Below are 23,067 nucleotides of genomic sequence, written 5' to 3' on the forward strand. Positions count from 1 at the left end.
GCTAGGCCTCAGTTGCTCCATCTGTAAACAGGACTGATCATATTCCTCTCTCCCAGCACTGCTGTCCAGGGGAAAAGAGACATGTGTCATGCCTGGCATGTTGTAGGGATTCCAGCATGCCCCCTTCACTACCTCCCAAAGGCTTCAGTGCCTCCTTCAAGCAGCTAGAGACAGTGCTGGGAGGGGAGGTGGGAGGAGCATAGCTTCCCGGCCTGGTGGATCTGATTACACATCTGGGCTTTGCAGCCCCCATGCGTGTGCCTTTGGCCCCGGGGCTGTCCCTCTCTAGGCTCCATCAGGTTGAATGACTGCTTGAAATGCCTAGGCAGTGGTGCTAGCACAGAGTGGTGTCCAGCGAAGGTTCCTGTCCTTCCCTAGCTAACAAAGGTTAATCCAGCAGCAGTGTCGTGGGGCCGGGGAGCAGATCTTCCTCCCCTCCTCTCTTACCTGAGGCCTTTGCCTTGGTGTCCCAAGGAGGCAGGATCGACCACGGGCACCATGAAGGCAAAGCCAAGCAGGCCCTGCATGAGGCAGTAGAGATGGACCGGGCAATTGGGCAGGCAGGCAGCATGACCTCTTTGGAAGACACTCTGACCGTGGTCACCGCGGACCATTCCCACGTCTTCACCTTTGGTGGATACACCCCCCGTGGCAACTCTATCTTTGGTAGGTGGGCCTTCTTTGGGGTGGACACTCCTGGGGTCTCTTGTCTACCTACTTGGGAGCAGGAGTGGGTGGGAGAGCCAGCAAGCCCAGAGCATGGTAGAGACTCGATGACAACTGGGTGGGGCGGGAGAGTGACTGGGATGGTGAGAAAATACAGGGTGAGGTGGGGGAGTGAGTTGAGTGGCGGTCGGGTGGACAGGCAGGTGGGTGGATGGATGGCCACATTGAACATGGCTGGGCGAGAACGTGGATAGATGAATGGGAGAGAGGATGGCTGGCTGGCTGGAGGATGGATGGATGGATGGATGGATGGATGGATGGATGGATGGAAGGATGGGTTGATGGATGGATGGGTTGATGGATGGATGGATGATGGATGGATGGATGGATGATGGATGGATGGATGGATAGATGATGGATGAACGGCTGGATGATGGATGGATGGGATGATGGATGGATGGATGGATGATGGATGGATGGATGGATGGATGGATGGATGGAAGGATGGGTTGATGGATGGATGGGTTGATGGATGGATGGATGGATGATGGATGGATGGATGGATGATGGATGGATGGATGGATAGATGATGGATGAACGGCTGGATGATGGATGGATGGATGGGATGATGGATGGATGGATGGATGATGGATGATGGATGGATGGATGGATGGAAGGATGGGTTGATGGATGGATGGATGGGATGATGGATGGATGGGTTGATGGATGGATGATGGATGGATGGATGGATGATGGATGGATAGATGAATGATGGATGGATGGATGGATGATGGATGGATGGATAGATGATGGATGAATGGCTGGATGATGGATGGATGGATGGGATGATGGATGGATGGATGGATGGATGGATGATGGATGGATGATGGATGGATGGATGGATGGATGGAAGGATGGGTTGATGGATGGATGGGTTGATGGATGGATGGGTTGATGGATGGATGGATGGATGATGGATGGATGGATGGATAGATGATGGATGAATGGCTGGATGATGGATGGATGGATGGGATGATGGATGGATGGATGGATGGATGGATGGATGGATGGATGGATGGATGGAAGGATGGGTTGATGGATGGATGGGTTGATGGATGGATGGGTTGATGGATGGATGATGGATGGATGGATGGATAGATGATGGATGAATGGCTGGATGATGGATGGATGGATGGGATGATGGATGGATGGATGGATGGATGATGGATGGATGATGGATGGACAGATGAATGGGAGGGACATGAGTACAATGGGAACTGGGGAATGGTTAGTTGGAAGTTATAAGGTAGTTTCATGGAGGCATTGTGGGGCCCTTCAGAGAAGATCCCAGGGGTTACCAAGCCACCAAGGAGGCCAATCTGAGGGCTGGGGACTGTACTCCTGGTACCCCAACATGACCCCTGAACACCCCCTCCCTGTGCAGGTCTGGCCCCCATGCTGAGTGACACAGACAAGAAGCCCTTCACTGCCATCCTGTATGGCAATGGGCCTGGCTACAAGGTGGTGGGCGGTGAACGAGAGAATGTCTCCATGGTGGACTATGGTGAGACCCTCCAGGACCCAGGGCTGGGAGGGGACAGGGCACCCCTCGGGGAGGGGCTTGGGAATAGGGTGTCAGCTTGTGGTCAAGATCAGGGGTCTCAGAATGACTGGGACTTGAGTCAGAACAACCTCAGTTTGAATTGCCTTCTACAATCTGGCAGCTCTGAGACTTTGGGCATGTGACTTCACCTTTCTCTGCTTCCGTCTCCTCTCTAAAAGGGTTCTTCTACCTTCGAAGGTTGTCTGAAGGACCAAATGGGTCTGATGAGCTTAGCATAGTGCCTGGCGGAAGTAGGTGCTCAATATTTTATACTCATTTTTCTTGGCTCTTTATTTTTATTTTTTATTTTTTTTTTTTGAGACGGAGTCTTGCTCTGCCACCCAGGCTGGAGTGCAGTGGCCGGATCTCAGCTCCGCCTCCCGGGTTTACGCCATTCTCCTGCCTCAGCCTCCCGAGTAGCTGGGACTACAGGCGCCCGCCTCGTCGCCCGGCTAGTTTTTTGTATTTTTAAGTAGAGACAGGGTTTCACCGTATTAGCCAGGATGGTCTCGATCTCCTGACCTCGTGATCCGCCCGTCTCGGCCTCCCAAAGTGCTGGGATTACAGGCTTGAGCCACCGCGCCCGGCCATTTCTTGGCTCTTTAATATTCCAGTATACAAGACTTTGCAGTTAGTTCATCCCATCCCATATCCTTCATTAGTTCTTGATACTCCCAGTGGTTCCAGGGGGTCTAAAGATGCAGCAATGGTAAGAGTCTCCCTCTCAACTCTCCCTGCTAATCCAAGCAGCCCAAATGAGGTTAACTTTCTCTGTTGGGGGTTGAGAATGCAGACTCCTATGTCAGAACAGGCTCAGATTCAAATCCTGTGGCCTTAGGCAAAATGACTTTCCCACATTGAGCCTCCTTTTCCTCTTCTATGAAATGGGAGCATTCAAGCCAGCCTGGAAAAGCTGCGTGTGCAGCGCCAGGCCCCTGGCAGGCTCTCAGCAGGCGTTTCTTCTGGCCCACAGCTCACAACAACTACCAGGCGCAGTCTGCTGTGCCCCTGCGCCACGAGACCCACGGCGGGGAGGATGTGGCCGTCTTCTCCAAGGGCCCCATGGCACACCTGCTGCACGGCGTCCATGAGCAGAACTACATCCCCCACGTGATGGCGTACGCAGCCTGCATCGGAGCCAACCTCGACCACTGTGCCCATGCCAGCTCGGCAGGCAGCCTTGCTGCAGGCCCCCTGCTGCTCCCACTGGCCCTCTTTCCCCTGAGCATCCTGTTCTGAGGGCCCAGGGCCCGGGCACCCACGAGCCCGTGACATGCCAACTTCCCACTCCCCAGTGCTGCCCGGCAGCCCACCCCTCAAGGGGCAGGGAGGTGGGGGCCTCCTCAGCCTCTGCAACTGCGAGAAAGGGGACCCAGGAAACCAAAGTCTGCTGCCCACCTCGCTCCCGTCTGGAATCTTCCCCGAGGGCCAAACCCACTTCTGGCCTCCAGCCTTGCTCCCTCCCCGCTGCCCTTTGGCCAACAGGGTAGATTTCTCTTGGGCAAGCAGAGAGCACAGACTGCAGAAATTCTCAAAGCCTCTTATTTTTCTAGCAAACATATTTCTCCAGACCCAGAGGCCCTGAAGCCTCCATGGAACATTCCGGATCTGACCCTCCCACTCTCATCTCCTTCCCTCTAGAACCCCCCAGGCCCTACCATGCTCATGTCCCTGTCCTCAGGCCCAGCCCTCCTTCAGGGGAGATGAGGTCTTTCTCCTCAGGACAAGGCCTCGCTCACTCACTCCAAGGCCACTGGGGTCCCAGGAAGCCGGTGCCTGGGTGGCCATCCTACCCAGCGTGGCCCAGGCCAGGAAGAGCCACCTGGCAGAGCTCACACTCCTGGGCTCTGAACACGCATGCCAGCTCCTCTCTGAAGCCATTCTCCTGTTTGGAACGGCAAAAAAAATTTTTTTTCTCTTTTTGGTGGTGGTTAAAAGGGAACACAAAACATTTAAATAAAACTTTCCAAATATTTCTGAGGACAGAGCTGAGTCTTTGTGGTTGGTGAGAAAAAGACTGAAAGAAGCTTATTTCTCTGGGAATAAATGGCCTCAGGGCCCAGGGTACAGGTGGGTTGGACAGGGTGGAAAGGCCTTCTGCTGTCCTGGGGGTTTCACACTCCCTACCTATGCCACTTTGGACACATTGCTTTGTGTCTCAGTTTTCTTGTCTGTGAAATGGGAGACAATCCACTTCTGGGTTGCTGTGAGGATTAAAGAGGAGGCCGGCCGGGCGCGGTGGCTCACACCTGTAATCCCAGCACTTTGGGAGGCAGAGGCAGGCAGATCATTTGAGGTCAGCAGTTCAAGACCATCCTGGCCAACATGGTGAAACCCTGTCTCTACAAAAAAATACAGAAATTAGCTGGGCATGGTGGCGTGCGCGCCTGTAGTCCCAGCTACTCCAGAGGCTGAGGCAGGAGAAATCGCTTGAACCCGAGAGGCAGAGGTTATAGTGAGCCGAGACAGCGCCACTGCACTCCAGCCTGGGTGATGGAGTGAGGCTCTGTCTCAAAAAAAAAAGATTAAAGAGGAGTGTCTGTGTGCCCAGAAACCCACAGCAAGGAGGACTTCAGGGGCCCAGTGGCAGCCCGGCTGCATGACACCCACAAACAGCACTACATACCTTGGCCCATTTCATTCATTCATCAATACTGACTACATGCTAGGCATGGTATTAGGTCTTAAGAATTGTTGGCCGGGCGCGGTGGCTCACACTTAGGGAGGCTGAGGCAGGTGAATCATCTGAGGTCGGGAGTTCAAGACCAGCCTGGGCAACATGGAGAAACCCCATCTCTACTAAAAATACAAAATTAGGAGGGCACGGTGGCACACGACTGTAATCCCAGCTACTTGGGAGGCTGAGGCGGGAGAATCGCTTGAACCCAGGAGGCGGAGGTTGCGTGAGCCGAGATCCCACCATTGTACTCCAGCCTGGGCAACAAGAGTGAAACTCGGTCTCAGAAAAAAAAAAATAATAATAATTTAGTGGTGAACATGACAAGGCTGAACAGACAGAGGGCTCCTTGCCCTCACAGAGCGTCAGCCTAGCTTAGCAACTGTGATCTTTCCATTTCTGATATTCACACACCTCGGTACTAGACTCAGGACTGCAGCTGACCTTGTGGGGATACAGACTTGTCCAAGTTTGCTCCTCTTGCTTCATTGAAATGAAAATTCCTTTAATAAGGATGACAATCATGATGATTAACACTGATCATTTATAACATGCCAGGTCTGTGCTTGACGCTCTATGTGGATTCATTGCATTTAATCCTCATTAGGAAATAGGCCCCCATCATCCACATGTATAGGTGAGGACGCTGAGGGTTCGGAAAGTGAGGTGATTGCCCATACACCAGTTAAATATAAACTCATGACATACACCAGTTAAATATAAACTCAGGAAGATGAGAAACCATATGTCAGAAGTGGACTTCTTCAGGATTGAAAATGCAAACTAAGCAGATTTGTCTTTTAGCTTCCTAGCAGTCCTGACAAAAAGGGAAGCACAGCCAAGCTGATGCTGGGATAAAAGATGAAACTATAGGCCAGGCACAATGGTGCATACCTGTAATCCCAGCACTTCAAAAGGCTGAGGTTAGAGGATTGCTTGAGGGCAGAAGTTCAAGACCAACTTGAGAAACATCGCAAGACCCTGTCTCTACAAAAAAATTAAAAAATTAGCCAGGTGACACATGCCTGTAGTCTAGCTACTTGGGAGGCTGAGGCGGGAGGATCACTAGAGCCCAGGAGTTAGAGGTTGCAGTGAGTTATGATCATGCCACTGCACTCCAGGCTGGGTGAGAGAGCAAGACCTTATCTCTAGTTAAAAAGAAAAAAGGCGGGGCGCGGTGGCTCAAGCCTGTAATCCCAGCACTTCGGGAGGCCAAGACGGGCGGATCAGGAGGTCAAAAGATTGAGACCATCCTGGCTAACACGGTGAAACCCCGTCTCTACTAAAAATACAAAAAGCTAGCTGGGCGAGGTGGCCGGTGCCTGTAGTCCCAGCTACTCGGGAGGCTGAGGCAGAAGAATGGCGTGAACCCGGGAGGCGGAGCTTGCAGTGAGCTGAGATCCGGCCACTGTATGGCACAGCGAGACTCCGTCTCAAAAAAAAAAAAAAAAAAAAGAAAAGAAAAGAAAAGAAAAGAAACTGCCAGGAGTGGTGGCTCACACCTGTAATCAAAATATTTTGGGAGGCTGAGGCCGGAGGATCCCTTGAGCCCAAGAGTTTGAGACCAGCCTGAGCAACAAGGCAAAACCCATCTTCATAAAAAATACAATAATTATGGGGGCATGGTGGCAGGCACCTGTATTCCCAGCTACTTAGGGGCTGAGGGGGAGGATCACTTGAGCCTGGGAAGCAGGGGTCGCAATGAGTCGAGATCGTGCCACCCTGGGGAACAGAATGAGACCCTGTCTCAAAAAATAATACATAGAAAAAGAAAATAAACTATATGCATACGTTCTGGCCAGGACCAAGGGGAGACGCCTCATCTCGAATTGTACGATGCAGCATTTTCCAGGTGTTATTTTCACACCACCTTCACAATTGTTGCCATGTCCATACGATTATTTCCCAAACACTCCTTTGAAAGAATTCACATTTAAGCAGTCAATTTTTTTTTTTTTTTTTTTTTTTTTTTTTTTTTTTTTTTTTTTTTTTGAGACGGCGTCTCGCTCTGTCGCCCAGGCTGGAGTGCAGTGGCCGGATCTCAGCTCACTGCAAGCTCTGCCTCCCAGGTTTACGCCATTCTCCTGCCTCAGCCTCCCGAGTAGCTGAGACTACAGGCGCCCACCACCTCGCCCGGCTAGTTTTTTGTATTTTTTTAGTAGAGACGGGGTTACACCGTGTTAGCCAGGATGGTCTCGATCTCCTGACCTCGTGATCCGCCCGTCTCGGCCTCCCAAAGTGCTGGGATTACAGGCTTGAGCCACCGCGCCCGGCCTAAGCAGTCAATTTTTAAGTGTTCCCAGTACCACCTGAAGACAATTTACATGTCTCAGGGGTGTGCAAACCATACTTTGTTTTGTTTTGTTTTTATTTCTATAGGTTTTTGGGGAACAGGTGGTGTTTGGTTACATTAGTAAGTTCTTTAGTGGTGAGTTGTGAGATTTTGGTGTATCCATCACGTGAGCAGTATACACTGAATCCAATTTGTAACCTTTTATCCCTCACCCCCTTTCCCACCCTTTCCCCCGGAGTCCCCAAAGTCCATCCTATCATTCCTATGCCTTTGCATCCTCACAGCTTAGCTCCCACTTATAAGTGAAAACGTATGATGTTTGGTTTTCCATTCCTGAGTTACTTCACTCACAAGAGTAGTCTCCAATCCCATTGCTGCAAATGCTATTAATTCATTCCTTCTAAAAGAGTAGTATTCCATCATATTCATATATATATACACACATACACATATACATATACATATATACACATATACACATACACCACAGTTTCTTTATCCACTTGTTGATTGATGGAGATTTGGACTGGTTCCATATTTTTGTAATTGCGAATTGTGCCGCCATAAACATGCATGTGCAAGAATCTTTTCTGTTGAAGGACTTCTTTTCCTCTGGGTAAATGCCCAGTAGCAGGATTGCTGGATCAAATGGTAGTTCTACTTTTAGTTCTTTAAGGAATCTCCACACTGTTTTCCATAGTGGTTGTACTAGTTTACATTCCCAACAGCAGTGTAGAAGTGTTCCCTTTTCACTGCATCCATGACAACATCTATTATTTTTTGATTTTTTGATTATGACCATTTTTGCAGGAGTAAGGTGGTATTGCATTGTGATACCACCTTAATTTGCATTTCGCTGATCATTAGTGATGTTGAGCATTTTTTCATATGTCTGTTAGCCATTTGTATATCTTCTTTTAAGAATTGTCTATTCATGTTCTTAGGCCACTTTTTGACAGGAATTTTTTTTTTTGAGATAGAGTCTTGCTCTGTCGCCCAGGCTGGAGTGCAGTGACACGATCTTGGCTCACCACAAGCTCTGCCTCCCGGGTTCACGCCATTCTCTTGCCTCAGCCTCCTGAGTAGCTGAGACTATAGGCGCCCGCCACCACCACCGCCACCACGCCCGGCTAATTTTTTTCTTTTTTTTTTTTGTTGAGACAGAGTCTCGCTCTGTTGCCCAGGCTGGAGTGTAGTGGCCGGATCTCAGCTCACTGCAAGCTCCGCCTCCCGGGCTTATGCCATTACTCCTGACCTCAGCCTCCCAAGTAGCTGGGACTACAGGTGCCTGCCACCTCGCCCGGCTGGTTTTTTGTATTTTTTTAGTAGAGACGGGGTTTCACCGTGTTAGCCAGGATGGTCTCGATCTCCTGACCTCGTGATCCGCCCGTCTCAGCCTCCCAAAGTGCTGGGATTACAGGCTTGAGCCACTGTGCCCGGCCTAATTTTTTGTATTTTTAGTAGAGACGGGGTTTCACCGTATTAGCCAGGATGGTCTTGATCTCCTGACCTGATCTGCCCACCGGCCTCCCAAAGTGCTGGGTTTACAGGCATAAGCCACCGTGCCTGGCCTTTTTTTTGTTGTTGTTCCTAATTTGTTTGAGTTCCTTGTAGATTCTGTATACTTGTCCTTTATTGGATGTATAGATTGTGAAGATTTTCTCCCTGTGGGTTGTCTGACAAACCATACTTTGTTATCTTGCGTTGGGTTTCCACGGAGACAGAACCTGCGACAGGAATCAGCACAAGTAGTTTGTTTATAAGAAGAACACAGAAAGCAGCACCAATCGGGGAATGAGGAAGCAAGACAGGAAAGGGAAGGATGTTGAGAAAGGTGTGTTTTTCAACAGGTTGCCACTGAGGCTGGCCAGGTCTCAATCCAATGAAGGACCTCTGGGAGACAGTGTAGGGGCGACACTTCAGAGATATCTCACCCAAGGGGCGAGGGAGCAGGGGTATTTATTCTCCAACTCTCACCTCTCATTGGCCGAGGGCTGCTCCTGAGGAAATTAACACTGGCACTTCTGACCTTCCCCATGAAGGGCTGACAGAAAGCCCCCAGGCCTGGTGCTGGAACATCAACTGCTCAAAGGACACAAACCAACAGCTTCTGTTGAACTTTGGGATACACTGCTGGGGTAGAAAGCACGGACTGTGAGTCAGAGAGATGAGGGTCCACATCTCTGCTCCATCACTTTCTCAGTTCTATAAACTTGGGCAAGGGATTCAGCTTCTCTGACACCCTGTGTCTAGTGATGCCTCGCACGTAGTGAGGACTTAGGACCCCATTAGGAGCCAGGAGCTCTTCCTGCCCACACTCCCGGCTGTGGGAAGATGTGTCCTTCAAGAAGCAGTCACTGAGGTGCTCAGGCACCCATGGCTTCAGCGTCTCCCCACGCTCAGGCTGGGCCCTGGGTCACTCATCACCTTATATTTTAACTATTATGGGCCCTGCGTCCTAACTGGAGCCGGGGTTCAGGCATAGGTCCCAGCTCCATTCACAACTAGGGCCTGTGGCCATGGACCTAGACCCTAAGGCCCACAGCACGGGCTTTCTGTTGCCCTCAGATGCCTTCTCCCAAGGGAAGAACAAAGACGAGCCGACATGCCCTCTTGTGTTCACTGAGATAACCCTGCCTTCTGTTAAAGGTAAATTCAGAAAACTTGACACCTGAGGATGTATTCTTACCTCCAATATCAGCGTCCCTGCTCAGGTGGCTGGGACTCAGGATCTTTCCAGGGGTGGCTCTGCCACCCCCTGTAAGTTCTGGATGTCCTTCCTATCTGGCCAGCACCTTGATGGTGGGAACCACGCCTGCTTTTTAACCACTTCATCCTGGAAGTGACACACATCACTTCTACCCTTAGTGCATTGGCAAGAACCAGTCCTGTGATCCTTCCTGGATGCGAGGAAGGCTAGCAAATGCCGACTTCACTTGGGCAACCGCTGCCACCAACACCAACACAGCAGGTTCTCATCCTGGGGGCAGAATCACCCCCACATCAGTTGAAAACCTCTGCTCTGTAGGAAGGAAGAGGCATGGGAGGCTGGGATGGTCAACTTGGCTCAGGCTGGAGACATCCTCCGACTCACACACTCCCCAGCCACTGCTGAGCACGGGTGCCATGTTTTAAAACACTGGGGGCCAGGCACGGTGGCTCACACCTATAATCCCAGCACTATGGGAGGCCCAGGCAGGTGGATTGCTTGAGCCTAGGAGTTGGAGACCAGCCTGGTAACATAGTGAGACCCTGTCTCTACCCAAAAATAAACAATTAGCTGGGCATGGTGGCACAAGCCTGTGGTTCCTGTACTCAGGAGACTGAGGTGGGAGGAAAGCTTGAGCCCAGGAGGAGAAGGTTGCAGTGAGCCAAGATCACGCCACTGTACGCCAGGCTGGGTGACAGAGTGTAACCCTGTCTCAAAAAAATAAAATAAAATAAAATTGGGAAATTCTCTGTAAGATTTGGGATTCTGGCTTTAAAAAAAGGGTGATCCAGCTAGCAGCGGACCCCACATTTCTGCAGGGCAACGGTCAGTTGGAGCTGAGCGACAAGCCTGTCAGGGGACTGTGCTCTTCTGGATGCTACAGCCCCCAGTGTGTCCTGTATTCTGACACTGGGCCTTCAGATGTAAGTCACCTGTCTGGTCATGGTAGAGACCAGGCTGTGGCCCCTGCCTTACTGAGTACCATGGCCCGTGCCACAGTCTTGTCCAGGGAATAGGCAGTGGACAAGTCCAAGGCTGTCCTCAAGTTCATACCTCATGACAGAGACTTACAGAGACCACCCCAGTGTGTGGCGAAGCCAGGAGCTGTGGGGACAGGAAGGAGACATGGTGGGGGCAGGTGCACAGGGCACAGAGGGCAGTGAGTAAGCTGAGGCTTAACAAAGGGAGGAGGACCAGGGAGTGAGGATACTGAGGGTAATTCAGAGGGAAACGCTGTGGGGAGAGGTGGGCAGAAGGGCCTCAAATGCCATTTGGAGAAGCAAGGGTTGACCGTGAAGACCCTGGGGAGGCATGGAAGGCTCTGGAGCTAGGGAGTCAGCATTGTTTTTGAAAGATCATCCTGGTTGGGCTCATGCCTGTAATCCCAGCACTTTGGGAGGCTGAGGCGGGTGGATCACCTGAGGTCAGGAGTTCAAGACCAGCCTGGCCACCATGGTGAAACACTGTCTCTATTAAAAATACAAAAATTAGCCAGGTATGGGAGGCTGAGGCAGGAGAATTGCTTGAATTCGGGAGGCGGAGCTAGCAGTGAGCCAGGATCACACCACTGCACTCCAGCCTGGGTGACAGAGAGAGAGACTCTGTCTCAAATAAATAAATATCATCCTGGCCATCAGTTTCAAGGGCGCTTCAAGCAGAGAAACTGGAGGCCAGGAGACCCACCCAGAGACTGCTATAATAGGCCAGGCAGCAGAAACTGGAGCTGTGGAAATGGAGAGGGGAGGGACAAGCCCCAAATTTGGCCCTGTGAATCCCAGCTCCTGTTTATCAAGAAGGAAGCCGGCCCAGCAGGTGAATAGAAGGATTATGAGCAAATCAAATGCTCTGGGATGGAGAGCGGGAGGCAGTAAAGTGCCTACTGTGTGCCACATACCCTACTGAGTGCTGAGACCTGGCAGTGAAGTTGTCGCCTTGGGGTTACATGTTCCATATCTGCCCATCCTCTGAAGTGGGCACCCTCCGTTTCACAGATGGGAAAATCAAAGTTCAGCAGGATATAGTGACCTGCTCCTGGGCCTGTGACTTGTAGGTGACAGCTGCAAGTTGAACCCAGGACTCCTTGGCTCCCAGCCCATGTTCTTCTCCTTGTCTCTGGGGCTCTAATCTCTCCAAGGAAAACAACCCCAGCCCCACGAGCCACAGAACCGTGGGCTCCCTGGGCCCCCCAGAAGCCCAGAAGCGACCATGGGGGGGTGATGAGACAGCAGCGTTTGTAATTAACCCCGTGGCTGAACCGAAGACCTCCCACCAGGATCCAGCCAGAGCCCATCTCGGGGGAAGGCAGGTGGGGATTAAGTTCTCAGAGGAGGATTTGGGCTCCCGAGTGCCTGTGTGGTTTCCTCTGAGCCTTGCGGGGACTCTGCCTTGATCACAGCGCCAGGCCCTTTTCTGGCTTCTCAGCAGTCTGTGAACCTTGAGATGGGGCGGGCACATGTGGCCTCCCCAGCCAAGCAGGGGACGGGCCAGACCTGGTCCTCCAGTGTCACTTCTCCCTCCTGCCACTGGAACCGAGGCTTAGAATGACTGAGGTGGTGGGAACAAAGCCATGGGCACAAGAGTGGACGTTTCTACGGCGTTTCCTGCTGACCAGGCGCTGTTCTTATGTTCTTCACAGCACACGTTAGCTCATCTTCCCCGCAACCACCCCTGGAGGGCAGGACTGTGATTATCCCCATTTTACAGATGAAGAAACAGAAGCAGAAATGATTAAACGTATCGGAAGTCACAGCACTAACCAGGGCCGGAGCCAGGACTCTAGCCACGCAGTGTGGCTCCAGAGGACAGGATTTTAATCATCCCGTTGCATCCCCTGGCGTTGGGCAGGGCTGTACTTCAGGACGGGTTTTCCCCATTCCCAGCTGCGCCCACGTCGCGTCTTCTCCTGGAGTCTAAGTTTCCTGTGCTGTGACTGCAGGCGGAGAGGAGGGCCCAGTGTTTAGGGGTGAGTCACCACGTGCCCATTCTCTGCTCCTAGAGCCGGGGCCTAGCTAGTCACTGCCACCCACTGGCTGGAGTCCAGTGCCCTCATCTGTGGACTCCTTGATCTTGAAGCCACAGCCTCCCATGTGCTGTGGTATGGGCAGGCAGGGTGCGGGGAAGGCTCGGAGGCCATGGGTGGGGAGTAATGAGGAGGTCTCAGGAATCTCACTGCAAGGTTTGAAGTGGTGGGGGTGGCGGTGGAGGTGGGGGTTCAGTGGCTGGGAATCCTGTCCTCCTGGCCTGTACACAGGGCACCCATGGCTGTGCCCTTGACCTGTGGGGAGTGCCCAGCAGCCTCCACCCACCCATGCTAGGGGCAGCTCCAGGGTTTCTGGATCCCCAAGTCAGCCCAGGCATGACCATGCTGCCTGCAGGACTGTCATCGGCCTCCAGCCCACGCAGGTCACCTGGTTGGGGAAAAATGGCAGTGAAGGGGCAGAGTGCTGGGTCAGGGTGAGAGGAGGGGCCTGGGGCAGGGTCTGGAGGCTTTGAGATGTGATCATTGCCCCTCTTTGCCTCCCAGTGCCCTGGGCCAAGGCCTGCATAGCTGCTGCCTCCTCTCAGGTTGTGACAGGTGCTAGATGTGCCCTTTGTGCTCTGAGCCCTCCACTGTCGAAGAGTCTCCTGGGGCAAAGGCCTCTTTCCACAGGTTCCCAGACAAAACTCAGCCTGGAATGGGTTTCTACGACCAGGGAGGAAGGCGGTCCAGGAAGGGTCAGACACCAAGTTGCAGCCGCACAGCAAAATGGGCAGAGGAGCCCAGCTTCCATCTCCAGCAAGGGGTTCTCACAGCCTTCTGACCCTGGGTCCGGCCAGTGAGAAGGAGGGACTCGCAGGTACCCAGTGCGTGTCTGATTCTGGCACTTCAGCCCCCAATCCCAACAGTCTCTTCCCACCCTCTTAACAACACCGGTGCTGGCCCCATTTTACAGATAGGAAAACCAAGAGCCAGAGTAATTGGGGCACTGCTCTAGCTGGTGGTGAGGGAAGGCCTGTCTGAGGGAGTGACATTTGCACGGAAAATGCCTTGCAAAGACCTGGAGGAACAACTGCTCCAGGCAGGCAACAGATCAAGTGCAAACAACTGGGGCAGAAATAAGGAACAGAAATAAGGTGATGTGGCTGGAACCCAGAGAAACGGGGATCCGTGAGTGGGACAGACGCTGCATGAAGGGGTATGGCAAGAAAGGAGCTGGCATTTTCTTCTGGTCGCAGCGGGGAAGTCACTGCAGGGTTAGAAGCAGGGGAAACAAGTGACTGGCTTGTGCTTTGATCACTTGAGTGGCTGCGGAGCAGAGGAGGCCAGGGAGCTCCAGGAGCTGAGGCCAGAGCACAGTCTGGAGCTTTCTCTGTCTGGGTTGGAGGTGGTGGTGGCTTGGACCAGGCTAAGTGTGGTGGTGGCGGGAAGGAGCTGGTTCCAGACAAGCTGGGAGGGAGGGCCAGCAGAGCTCCCTGGTGGACTGCACGTCAGGAGGGGAGGGAACAGGGGAATGGGGGCTGGGCACCTGGGTTGATGGAGGTGCTGTTTACGGATATGGGGAACCAGGTATAGGGAGAAAATAGACAGTTAGGTTTGGATCACACTGGGCTGGAGGTGCCCATTGGACCTTGGAGTGGAGACGCTGGGTAGGTAGGAGGAAAAGAGTATGGAGTTCAAGGGAGGAAATAGAAAGCTGAGGGTCAGGATGGTATTTATAGTTATGGGCTGGAGAGAGCAAGTGACTTGCCCAAGGTCACAGAAAGCCAGTGGTCAGGATTTGAACTGGGCTCTGCCAGGCTCTGAAACCCACAGGGGCTCTTTCCACTGCAGGAGGCGTTCACCCCAGACAGCTGGGAACAGAGAGGGCTTTGTCCAAGGTACAGGGGGTGCTGCAGGACTCAGGGGTGGGGCAAGGAGAAGCCCCTCAGGAAAACACAAAACCAAAATAAAGAAGTAAAGTGAATGTAATCCTAATCAAAATCCTGTTGGTCAGGCCAGATGCGGTGGTTCATGCCTGTAATCCCAGCACCTTGGGAGGCTGAAGCAGGAGGATCACTTGAGCCCAGGATTTCGAGACCAGCCTCAGCAACAAAATGAAGCCCCATTTCTACAAGAAGTTACACATGAAAAATGAGCTGGGTGTGGTGTTGCATGCCTGCAGTCCAGGGTGTCAAGATGAGATGGGAAGAGCGCTTGAGCCCAAGAGTTGAAGGCTGCCGTGGGCTATGATCACGCCACTGTGCACCGGTCTTGGTGACAGAGCGGGACAGTGTCTCAAAAACAAATAATAAATAAAAAGACAAGTCCCTGAGAATGAATTTGGGAATGACTGAGATCCTTCCAGCCTGGGCTGCCCACCTCCCATCCACAGCCTGGTCAGCTGGAAGAGTTCATGTCAAGCACGAGGTCCTGTCCCCTGCCCATTGTACAGATGGGGAAACTGAGGCCTGAAGGAAGGCAGGGCTGGGGTCTAGGTCTTCTGTCTGCCAACCCTGACTCTTCTGCCAGCCCCTAAGGTGGACTCCTGTCTGAGCCAACTCAATGGCTGGGTTGAAACCTTCCAACTGGGGCATTTCTGAAGGGGGTGAGTGTCTCTCTTGAGGTCCTCCTGTAGATGGAACTGGGGCCTGGAGTATTCCCCTCCTGGGTCTCCCCCAAGGCAGTGTTTGCCCATGCCAGCCTCTGCCCCTGGTCCGGCCCCGCCCTGGGCTTCAAGACCCCTCTAGGTCCCTGGCAGAGCAACCCCATGCCTGGCTCTGGTCATGGTTCCTGCCCTGTGGCCAGGACCAAGGCCCCCCCGGCCCCTGCCCAGACCACCCAGCGCCAAGGCCTGGCGGAGCCCGGGTGGCTGGCGGGCAGTACTCCCAGGCTGGCCAGCCATGGTCTGGCCCCGCCTGAGGGGCTGTGGCCTGGGAACCGCCAGCTGTCTCCTTGGGGAAGCGGCTGGGATCTCCAGAACAAACAGGGAAACCGCAGGCTCCCCCACCACGCCCCCAAGGAGGGGCACTGCCTCTGGCCTTGCCCGCCAACACCCCACTCTCCAGGCCTGGCTCCCCACTTCTGGGTGAATAGAATGGAGGCCTGGCAGTGAGCAGGTCCCAGAAGTGCCTGATCCCCAGGAGGTGAAATGACACAGAGTTCCCTGGACGGAAGCGCACAGCACAGGGCACTGCACATGGGAGGCTCCTGAGAAACAGCAGCCCTGGATTCATCCACCGCTAGCTCAGTGGGAGCCACAGCAATCCTGGGGGATTCCTGGGCCTGGCAGGGCAGGCTGGGACAGCCGCCCTAATTCAGACCGGCTGGGGGATGGGGTGCATGTGACTCCACGAAAAGCCGCAATTAGAGCCCAATTGAAAGAAACGCTGTGTTAGTTCCTCCCCGGGTAGATGTGATTACAGGCTCGAAGCTAAACCATTTCTAACAGGATGACACATGGAGGAGGCCCCTTCTGGGGTCTGGCAGGATGCCCAGCCCAGCCCCCGGCTGCGTGACTGGGGAAACCAAGGCCCGGAATTCGCACTGCAGGTGAAGAGGGGGCGAGGCTTGAGGCTCCATCACCGACTCTCACTTTTCTCTAAAGGATTTCGTGCCGCATCCAGAAGCCAAGACGTTGACACCCCTTGAAAAGGAGAGCTGGGGACTGAGATGATTGACTCCCCAAGAGGAAGGAAGCAGGCGCTTCCCAGAACGACCTCGGCGTGACCTGGACATGGAGCCAGGCGGCTGCTCCCTGCCCAACCCATGGGGGCCTTGAAATGATTAATAATAATAAAGATAATGGTGCCAGCAGCAGCCGTGGCTCCCTTTGGAAGTGCTCCCCGGGGGCAGGCATCATCTTGCACGTTCTCACAATCCTGCCAGGGAGCTGCTAGTGTAGCCACATTGCAGGGCTTGGGAAACCAAGGCTCCAAAGGGCCAATGACTTGCCCAGCGTCACGCCAGGAGCCAGTGGTGTGTTCCTGCTGGAAATGGACAAGCCGCTGAGATCCTGGGCAGGGGACGCAGTTCGGGGGCCGGTTAGGGGGTCATCTCAGTGAATGGCAACGAGTGAGTAAGCGAGCCTGTTAGCAAGTGAATAAACGAATAAAAAGGCTGTTTAGGTAATTCTGCCCCTGGGGAGGCATGAAAGGGCCACAGGTCTCTCCCTAGTTGCCCCCCGCCTTCAGGGAGACCCCTGAGATGAATGGGCCACAGATAAAGGCCCAAGTCTCGCCTGCCCAGAAACAAGGACCGCTCACTTCCCGGGTTCCAGGGAACCCCTGGCCCGTCCAATGTCCCGCTAGGACACAGGGCACTGCACACGGGAGACCGCTGAGAAACAGCAGTGCCACTGAGCAGTGCCTCTCTGGCCTGTCCCCTGCCACCTTCGTCCCAGCCATCCCCCAAATGCCACAAGGGTAGATCACCTGCCCTAGTCTCCACCGCCACCTGCACCCTTGCCCAGGGTGGAATTCCCACATAGAATTGGGGTCTGGGGAGGGACCAAAATAGGGGAAAAGCTGACCTCCTCTCTTCACCCACTCTGCCCCCTCCTGTCCCCTTTGCAGCTCATACTAGGGAGTCCCCAGGTTGGGGGTGGTGCACACTTGGTTCCTAAGAGCTTGGGCAGTAGGGTGCTAGAGCCCCCTGCTGGCCACACATCCCCCTCCATTCCCCAGATTCTTCATTCATTCAGCAAATATTTATGGCGCTCCTACTGTGTGCAAGGTGCTGGGCTCAGCCATTAGTGCACACACAGACCTTCCTTCTGATGTCTCTGGTTCCACTAAGAAGACTGTGTGTGTCACGTGCCTCCCCACCATGTTCCCGAGGACTGTCCCCACACCAACTCCTTGTGGTCTGAAGCTGTGCATCCCTCATCAGACTGGGATTTCTCCAGAGCATGGTTGTGACACTGCCATCAGACTGGCCTATGCAACCTGCCTTTCCTGAGAAACCTCTCCCTTCACTCCAAGAGCCTCCCTGGAGAGGGTTGCCAGATAAAACACAGGACGTTCAGTTAAATTTGAATCTCAGACAAACAAATAATAATTTTTTAGTATAAGTATGTCCCAAATATCACACAAGGTATACTTAAACTAAAAATTCTTCCTTGTTTATCTGAAATTCAAATTTAACTGGGCACCGTGGGTTTCTATTTGCTAAATCTGGCAACCCTAGACCTGGAGCTCTTTCCTCCTGCTGGAAGTGGGCCTGGCCAGATGGCCCAGGTCGTGTCTGGACTTGGCTCCTGCTTGCCCAGTTATAGCTCCTGTTGGTCCCCAGGACTGGTTCCCTCCCTCACTGGGCCGCACCTGAAACCCCAGCTCCTAGGTGGATACAGCCGCCCACCACCCGGTGCACAGAGCCCAGCGCATGGACCCTTAGGAGCACTGCGTCCCACCTCCTGCGTGATGGGTCCAGGGAGAGAGGGGGAGAGAACCACAGCTGCAGAGAGAGACCACGAGTGTCAGAGACAGACAGAGGCAGAGACACAGAGATAAAGGGACACAGAGACTGAGCATTGGAGACAGAGGGGGAGACAGCCCAGAGACAGACAGACAGAGACCTTCAGGGCCCCTGCCCAGAGCTGCTTTGGGAGACCAGTGAAGGGGGTGGAGGGTCCTGAAAGTCCACTGGGATTTGCCTGAGTGGATTGGGCAGGAGGAGAGGTGGGGCCCCTGAGCCCCAACATTGGGCCCCAAACTGGCCGGCCCTGGGAGGCAGGGGTGGGAGTCCATTCAGAGGCCGGCCTCAGCCCTGGGGCTCTCCCCTTGCCCTGCCTCCTAGGGGCAAACACAGGGACATTCATGGCTTCCCAGAAGGGCCTATGGGGCAGCCAGAGTGGCTTTTAAAATTAGCCTCACTAACCAGATCTGGTTATTTCAGGAGGCAGGGCGGGAGCAGGGAAGAAGGGAGGAACCTCCACATTCCAGGGTCCCTGGCTGAGTACCCCCTGTGGCCTGGGCAGCAGAGAACGTCCAGCTCCCAGTCCCCTGGCATGGCCAGCCCGGGTCTGTGGTCATCTCCTTGGCAGAGTTGCCCCAGGGTTGGCCATGGATGTCCAGGGACACCCCAGCTGGGGGCGGGCAGGGGAGGACCCCTTCGTACTGGGCATGGGTTCTGTGCCAGCAGCCATCCCGGTACCTTAGAGGCCAAGACAGCCTCTTCAGAGCAATAGGTAGGGGCCTTGTCTTCATTCTCCAAGTAAGGAAACTGAGTTGCTGTGAGGCAGGGGAGATGGGGGAGGTCAAGTCTTCCAGACACCCAAGTCCGTCCATGGGAGGCCTCTTCCCTCCTGCGTCGGGAGGAACCCCCCGGCTGCTGTTTCCACTACGAGAGTAATTTCTAAGCAGAGTCCAGTGCTTCCCGGAGCCTGGTACCCCCCGCCCAAGTCCTAATTCCAGCCTCCAGTCAGAGTGTCCCGGCTCGCCCTCCCACCTCAGGGCCCAGGGTGAGCACAGAGCTGGCGCAGGCACAAGAGAAACAGCACTGGACACTTTCATCCCAGAGGCCCGCTCCGTCGCCAGCCTCCCCTGACCCCACCTCAGAGCTTGGAAGGGTGCGGTGGGGTGAAACTCAGCCCAGAGGCCTTCCTTCCCGCAGACGGCCTGGCACCAGCTGGACAAGGATGGGGCAAAGGCAGGTTCTGCCCACCAAGCTGCCCATCTGCTCTGCCACGGCAGCCCCTGCTGCTCCGTCTCAGCTGCGGGATAGAGTGGAGTGGGGGTGCATTGCTAAGTACAGGGAGACAAGCCGGGGACCTCCCCCGCCAGCTCTGTTATGGGAGCATCATGACCCCAGGCAAACCTGGCAAGCTGAGGCCCAGGAAAGCACCTGACACCTTCCATTCCCAAAGCCTCATATCCAGGCACCTGTGCTGGGCCCAGCAGGTGGGCGTCCTCCACGCACCGAGCGGACCCCACGTGTTCTGAATTACGGACGTCATTGATCCCCTCCCCCAGTATGCACACTCTCTTTGAGCCCACCATGTGCTGGGGCTGCACCGAGAATGTTATGAGATGTCACCTCATTTAATCCTCATGCCAGGGTGCCAGTGAGGGCAGGGCTGTCAGCACCCCCACTGCGCAGATGAGGAAACAGGCCCAGGGAGCCAAAATCATGTCTCCATGGTCATAGAGCGAGGAGGCGAAGCAGCTCAGAGCTGACTCTGAAGAAGCTCTTAACCGTGGTGCTGAACTGTGGCGGCCGGCCCTGCAGAGGTGGGGCGGGAGGAGAGAGGGCAGAGGACTGCCACGGAGGGGGAACTGAGGGATAGGGAGCAGGGGTGAGGCTGGTGGGTGGGCAATTCACAGGGGACTCACTGGGTCCAGAGTAGCCTAGAGCCAAACTGAGTTAGGTGGGGCTGGGGTTTGGGTGTGAGTCACCACCCATGGGTGGCCTGAGGCATCAAAGGGTCACAGAAGCGCCCTGTCAGGAAAAGTGTGGCACTCCCTGAACAACCCCCCGGGGTGCCTGGGAAGGGGGCAGGGCCAGCAGGGGTTGGGGGGCACTGCCAAGCTGTCAGGGAGGCCAAGGCACGGCTGATCCCTTCGGAGCCTAATTTGGTGCCTGCTCCCAAATGTCCCCAAACCCACCCCGCAGACCTGCTCTCCTCTGTGGTCCTCCACCGGGGGAGGAGTCCTCTTATTCACCCAACTCCCAGTCTGTACCCCCAGGAGTCTCCCGATTCCCCTCTTAGCCCCACAGCCCATCAGGCGCTTGGTCCCCCTGCTCAGGCCTGCCTGCTGTCCTTCTCAGCGTCCTCCTGGCCACCCTCTTACCCCATCAACAGCCTCATTGGTCCCCTCCTGCCTCTGCTGGTGCAGCCTCCACCAGCAACTACCGGTCCTGCCCGGGGCTCCCCCTACCCTTGTCGCAGAGCCCTGGCCCCTCTGTCTGGAGTTCAAGGCCACATTGCCTCTGGCCTCATCCCTGCCTATCTCCCTGTCCCCTCCATTGTCACCTTCCCACCATTTGGAACTGGTTGCCACCTTCCCGGTTCCAGGGGTGCTCTGCCTCCCCACCTCTTACTCGAGGCCCCCTCCTGCAGGGTCCCTCCTCCCTAAGCCTTCTCAGGAACAGGGAGCAACTCCAGGGACTTTCCCTGACGCCTCTCCCCCCAGGCCCTGCTGGTACACACCTCTCCTGTCCCCAGCTGCCCCTCATCACCCATCATCCTACTGTCCCAGCTGTGAGTTCCTGGTAGAGGGATCTTGGACTCATCCCCATCTCCTGGGCCCCTATCGGGTCCCGTAAGTGATCCCTTGGCGCCCCCTTGTGGCCATATAAGGGGATTCACTGAATATGAGAACAGGAGCAGGAAGTAATTAATTGAGCACCTAATGTGTGCCAGACACTGCGTGCTATATGTTTGATACCCACCAGCTCATTGAATCCTCACAACAAACCCTTGGGAGAAACACTACCTCTCCTGTTTTACAAAAGGAAACACTGAGGCTCACGGAAGCTAGTAAGTTTTTCAATGCCACCCACCCAGATGGTGCCAGGACTCAAACCTAGGTCTGCCTGACAGCACAGCCATGTTCTTCCTGCAGTGAGGAAGGGGCCCAGGGTGCAGGGAGGGACAGTACCCCGGGGAGGAAACCACGGGCCATGCTCACAGAGCTGGTGGCTTGGCATTGGAGGTGTCCCCAGGCCCAGCAACTCTGATGGGGACAGGCTTGCTCCTTGCCACCTTGGCATCCCTGGACGTCTGTCTGGGGTCAATCTGGCCACAGTTCACACAAAGCCAGGCCCAACTCTGGGTACAATAGCGATAAATAGAATTTATTTTATACAACTGTTACCGACATCCACACGGCCACAGGGGCTTCCAAAATGGGTGTTGGGGCTGGGAGGCTGGCCTTTGGCTTGGCGCCTAAAAAGTGTGACCAGACACACAAGGGCTCCCAGCAACTGTGTCTGGCTGCCTCCTCCATGGCGGTCGGGGGAGGCAAGGCCTGGACTCTAGGCCAGCTGAGACTCTTGGCCTGGAGGGCCCAGCATGGGATGGCAGGGGTTAAGCTGGGTGCTGGCTGAGGAGCCAGGTAGGTCCCCATCCCCCATGAGGGGGTCACTTGTCTGTCATGTGTAGGCAGTGGACAGGGCATTGGCAGACCTGTGGCAGAACTGGAGGGTCCAGGAGGCACACTGGGCACAGCCAGCTCCCTGCCCCTCAGCCCACCTGGGGCTCCAGGGACCTCAAGAAGCAGGGTAGGGTGACGGGAGGTCCCTGGGAAGAAAATCCCACCTTCTAGGGCAGGTGCATGTAATCACAGTCTTCAGTGACCTCTGAAATAATTTTGTCCATTTGTAGCAGAAGCGCCCAGAGAGGGAGAGTGACTTGCCCAGAGTCACACAGCAGAACCCAAATCAGAAACCAGGATCCAGCTCCCATCCCAGTGTTCACTCCCCGACACATCACATCCACCTCGTGCTGCCTCCAGGTGGTAAGCTCTCCACACGGAACTGTCTCAATCCCTCTCTCCCACCTTGTTCCCTCTGAGTCCAGAGGGATGCTCAGGGATGATAGAGGCCCTGGGTGGGGGCAAGCTAGGCCCCTGGTCCTGCTTCCACTAAGCAATCCCTGCCCCAGCCGGGACCCCCAGGCTGGGGGTGGGGACGACGCCAGCAGCTTCCCCGATCCCAGGTCTGGACGGCTCTGCCCTGCAGAGATAGCCCAGATGGGTGGACCACGGGGAGGGTGGGGAGGCAGGGGGCAGCCCACAGGCTGGTGTTGGTCTTCAGGGCAGAGGTCCCGTCTGCCTGGGCTTGACACGACACCTTCCCCTTGTGCTTCTGTGGCCTCATCTGCAGGGCAATGGGGGATGGAGACACCATGAAACATAGCATGGTGGGTGGCTGGCACTAGTGTGCCCTAACTCTGCCAAGTCCCTGCCTCAGGGAACCCCACCCTGGGAGAGGGGCCCACCCTTGGAATTCCAGGCTCTGGGTCTTTCTATCGCATTGGGAACCCCTGAAACTTCTCGCCACCCGGCAACTGCCAAGTCCCTTTCACACTCCCATCAAATCCTCCAACAACGCAAGGGCAGAGGTCACAGGCAGGCGCCATGGCCTGCCCAAGTCACCCAGCAACTTAGTGCCAGGGGCTCAAACCCAGACACATAGCTCCCACCCCAGAGAGGTGACAGAG

At 54.8% G+C, this 23,067-nt stretch overlaps 2 protein-coding genes across 9 annotated transcripts in view; one reads left to right on the top strand and one right to left on the bottom strand.

Annotated features, from left to right (window-relative positions):
- ALPL (alkaline phosphatase, biomineralization associated) overlaps positions 1 to 4,254 on the top strand; it is a 72,137-nt gene extending 67,883 nt beyond the window's left edge. Inside the window, exons 10-12 of one of the 2 annotated variants that reach the window (XM_010364341.2) lie at positions 475 to 666; positions 2,111 to 2,230; positions 3,243 to 4,254. In XM_010364341.2, the coding sequence (XP_010362643.1) occupies positions 475 to 666; positions 2,111 to 2,230; positions 3,243 to 3,508 (578 nt within the window). In that variant the 3' untranslated portion in view covers positions 3,509 to 4,254. The remainder of the gene's footprint in view (positions 1 to 474; positions 667 to 2,110; positions 2,231 to 3,242) is intronic. The other variant, XM_010364342.2, reaches the window with a different exon arrangement.
- A 17,426-nt stretch (positions 4,255 to 21,680) lies between these two features.
- RAP1GAP (RAP1 GTPase activating protein) overlaps positions 21,681 to 23,067 on the bottom strand; it is a 30,436-nt gene continuing 29,049 nt past the window's right edge. For all 7 annotated transcript variants that reach the window (XR_004052253.1, XR_004052251.1, XR_004052252.1 and 4 more), the window contains one exon: positions 21,681 to 22,724. The gene's annotated coding sequence lies outside the window, so the exon portion shown is untranslated. The remainder of the gene's footprint in view (positions 22,725 to 23,067) is intronic.

Source organism: Rhinopithecus roxellana, chromosome 12 (assembly GCF_007565055.1).
Source record: "Rhinopithecus roxellana isolate Shanxi Qingling chromosome 12, ASM756505v1, whole genome shotgun sequence".
NCBI lineage: Eukaryota > Metazoa > Chordata > Mammalia > Primates > Cercopithecidae > Rhinopithecus > Rhinopithecus roxellana.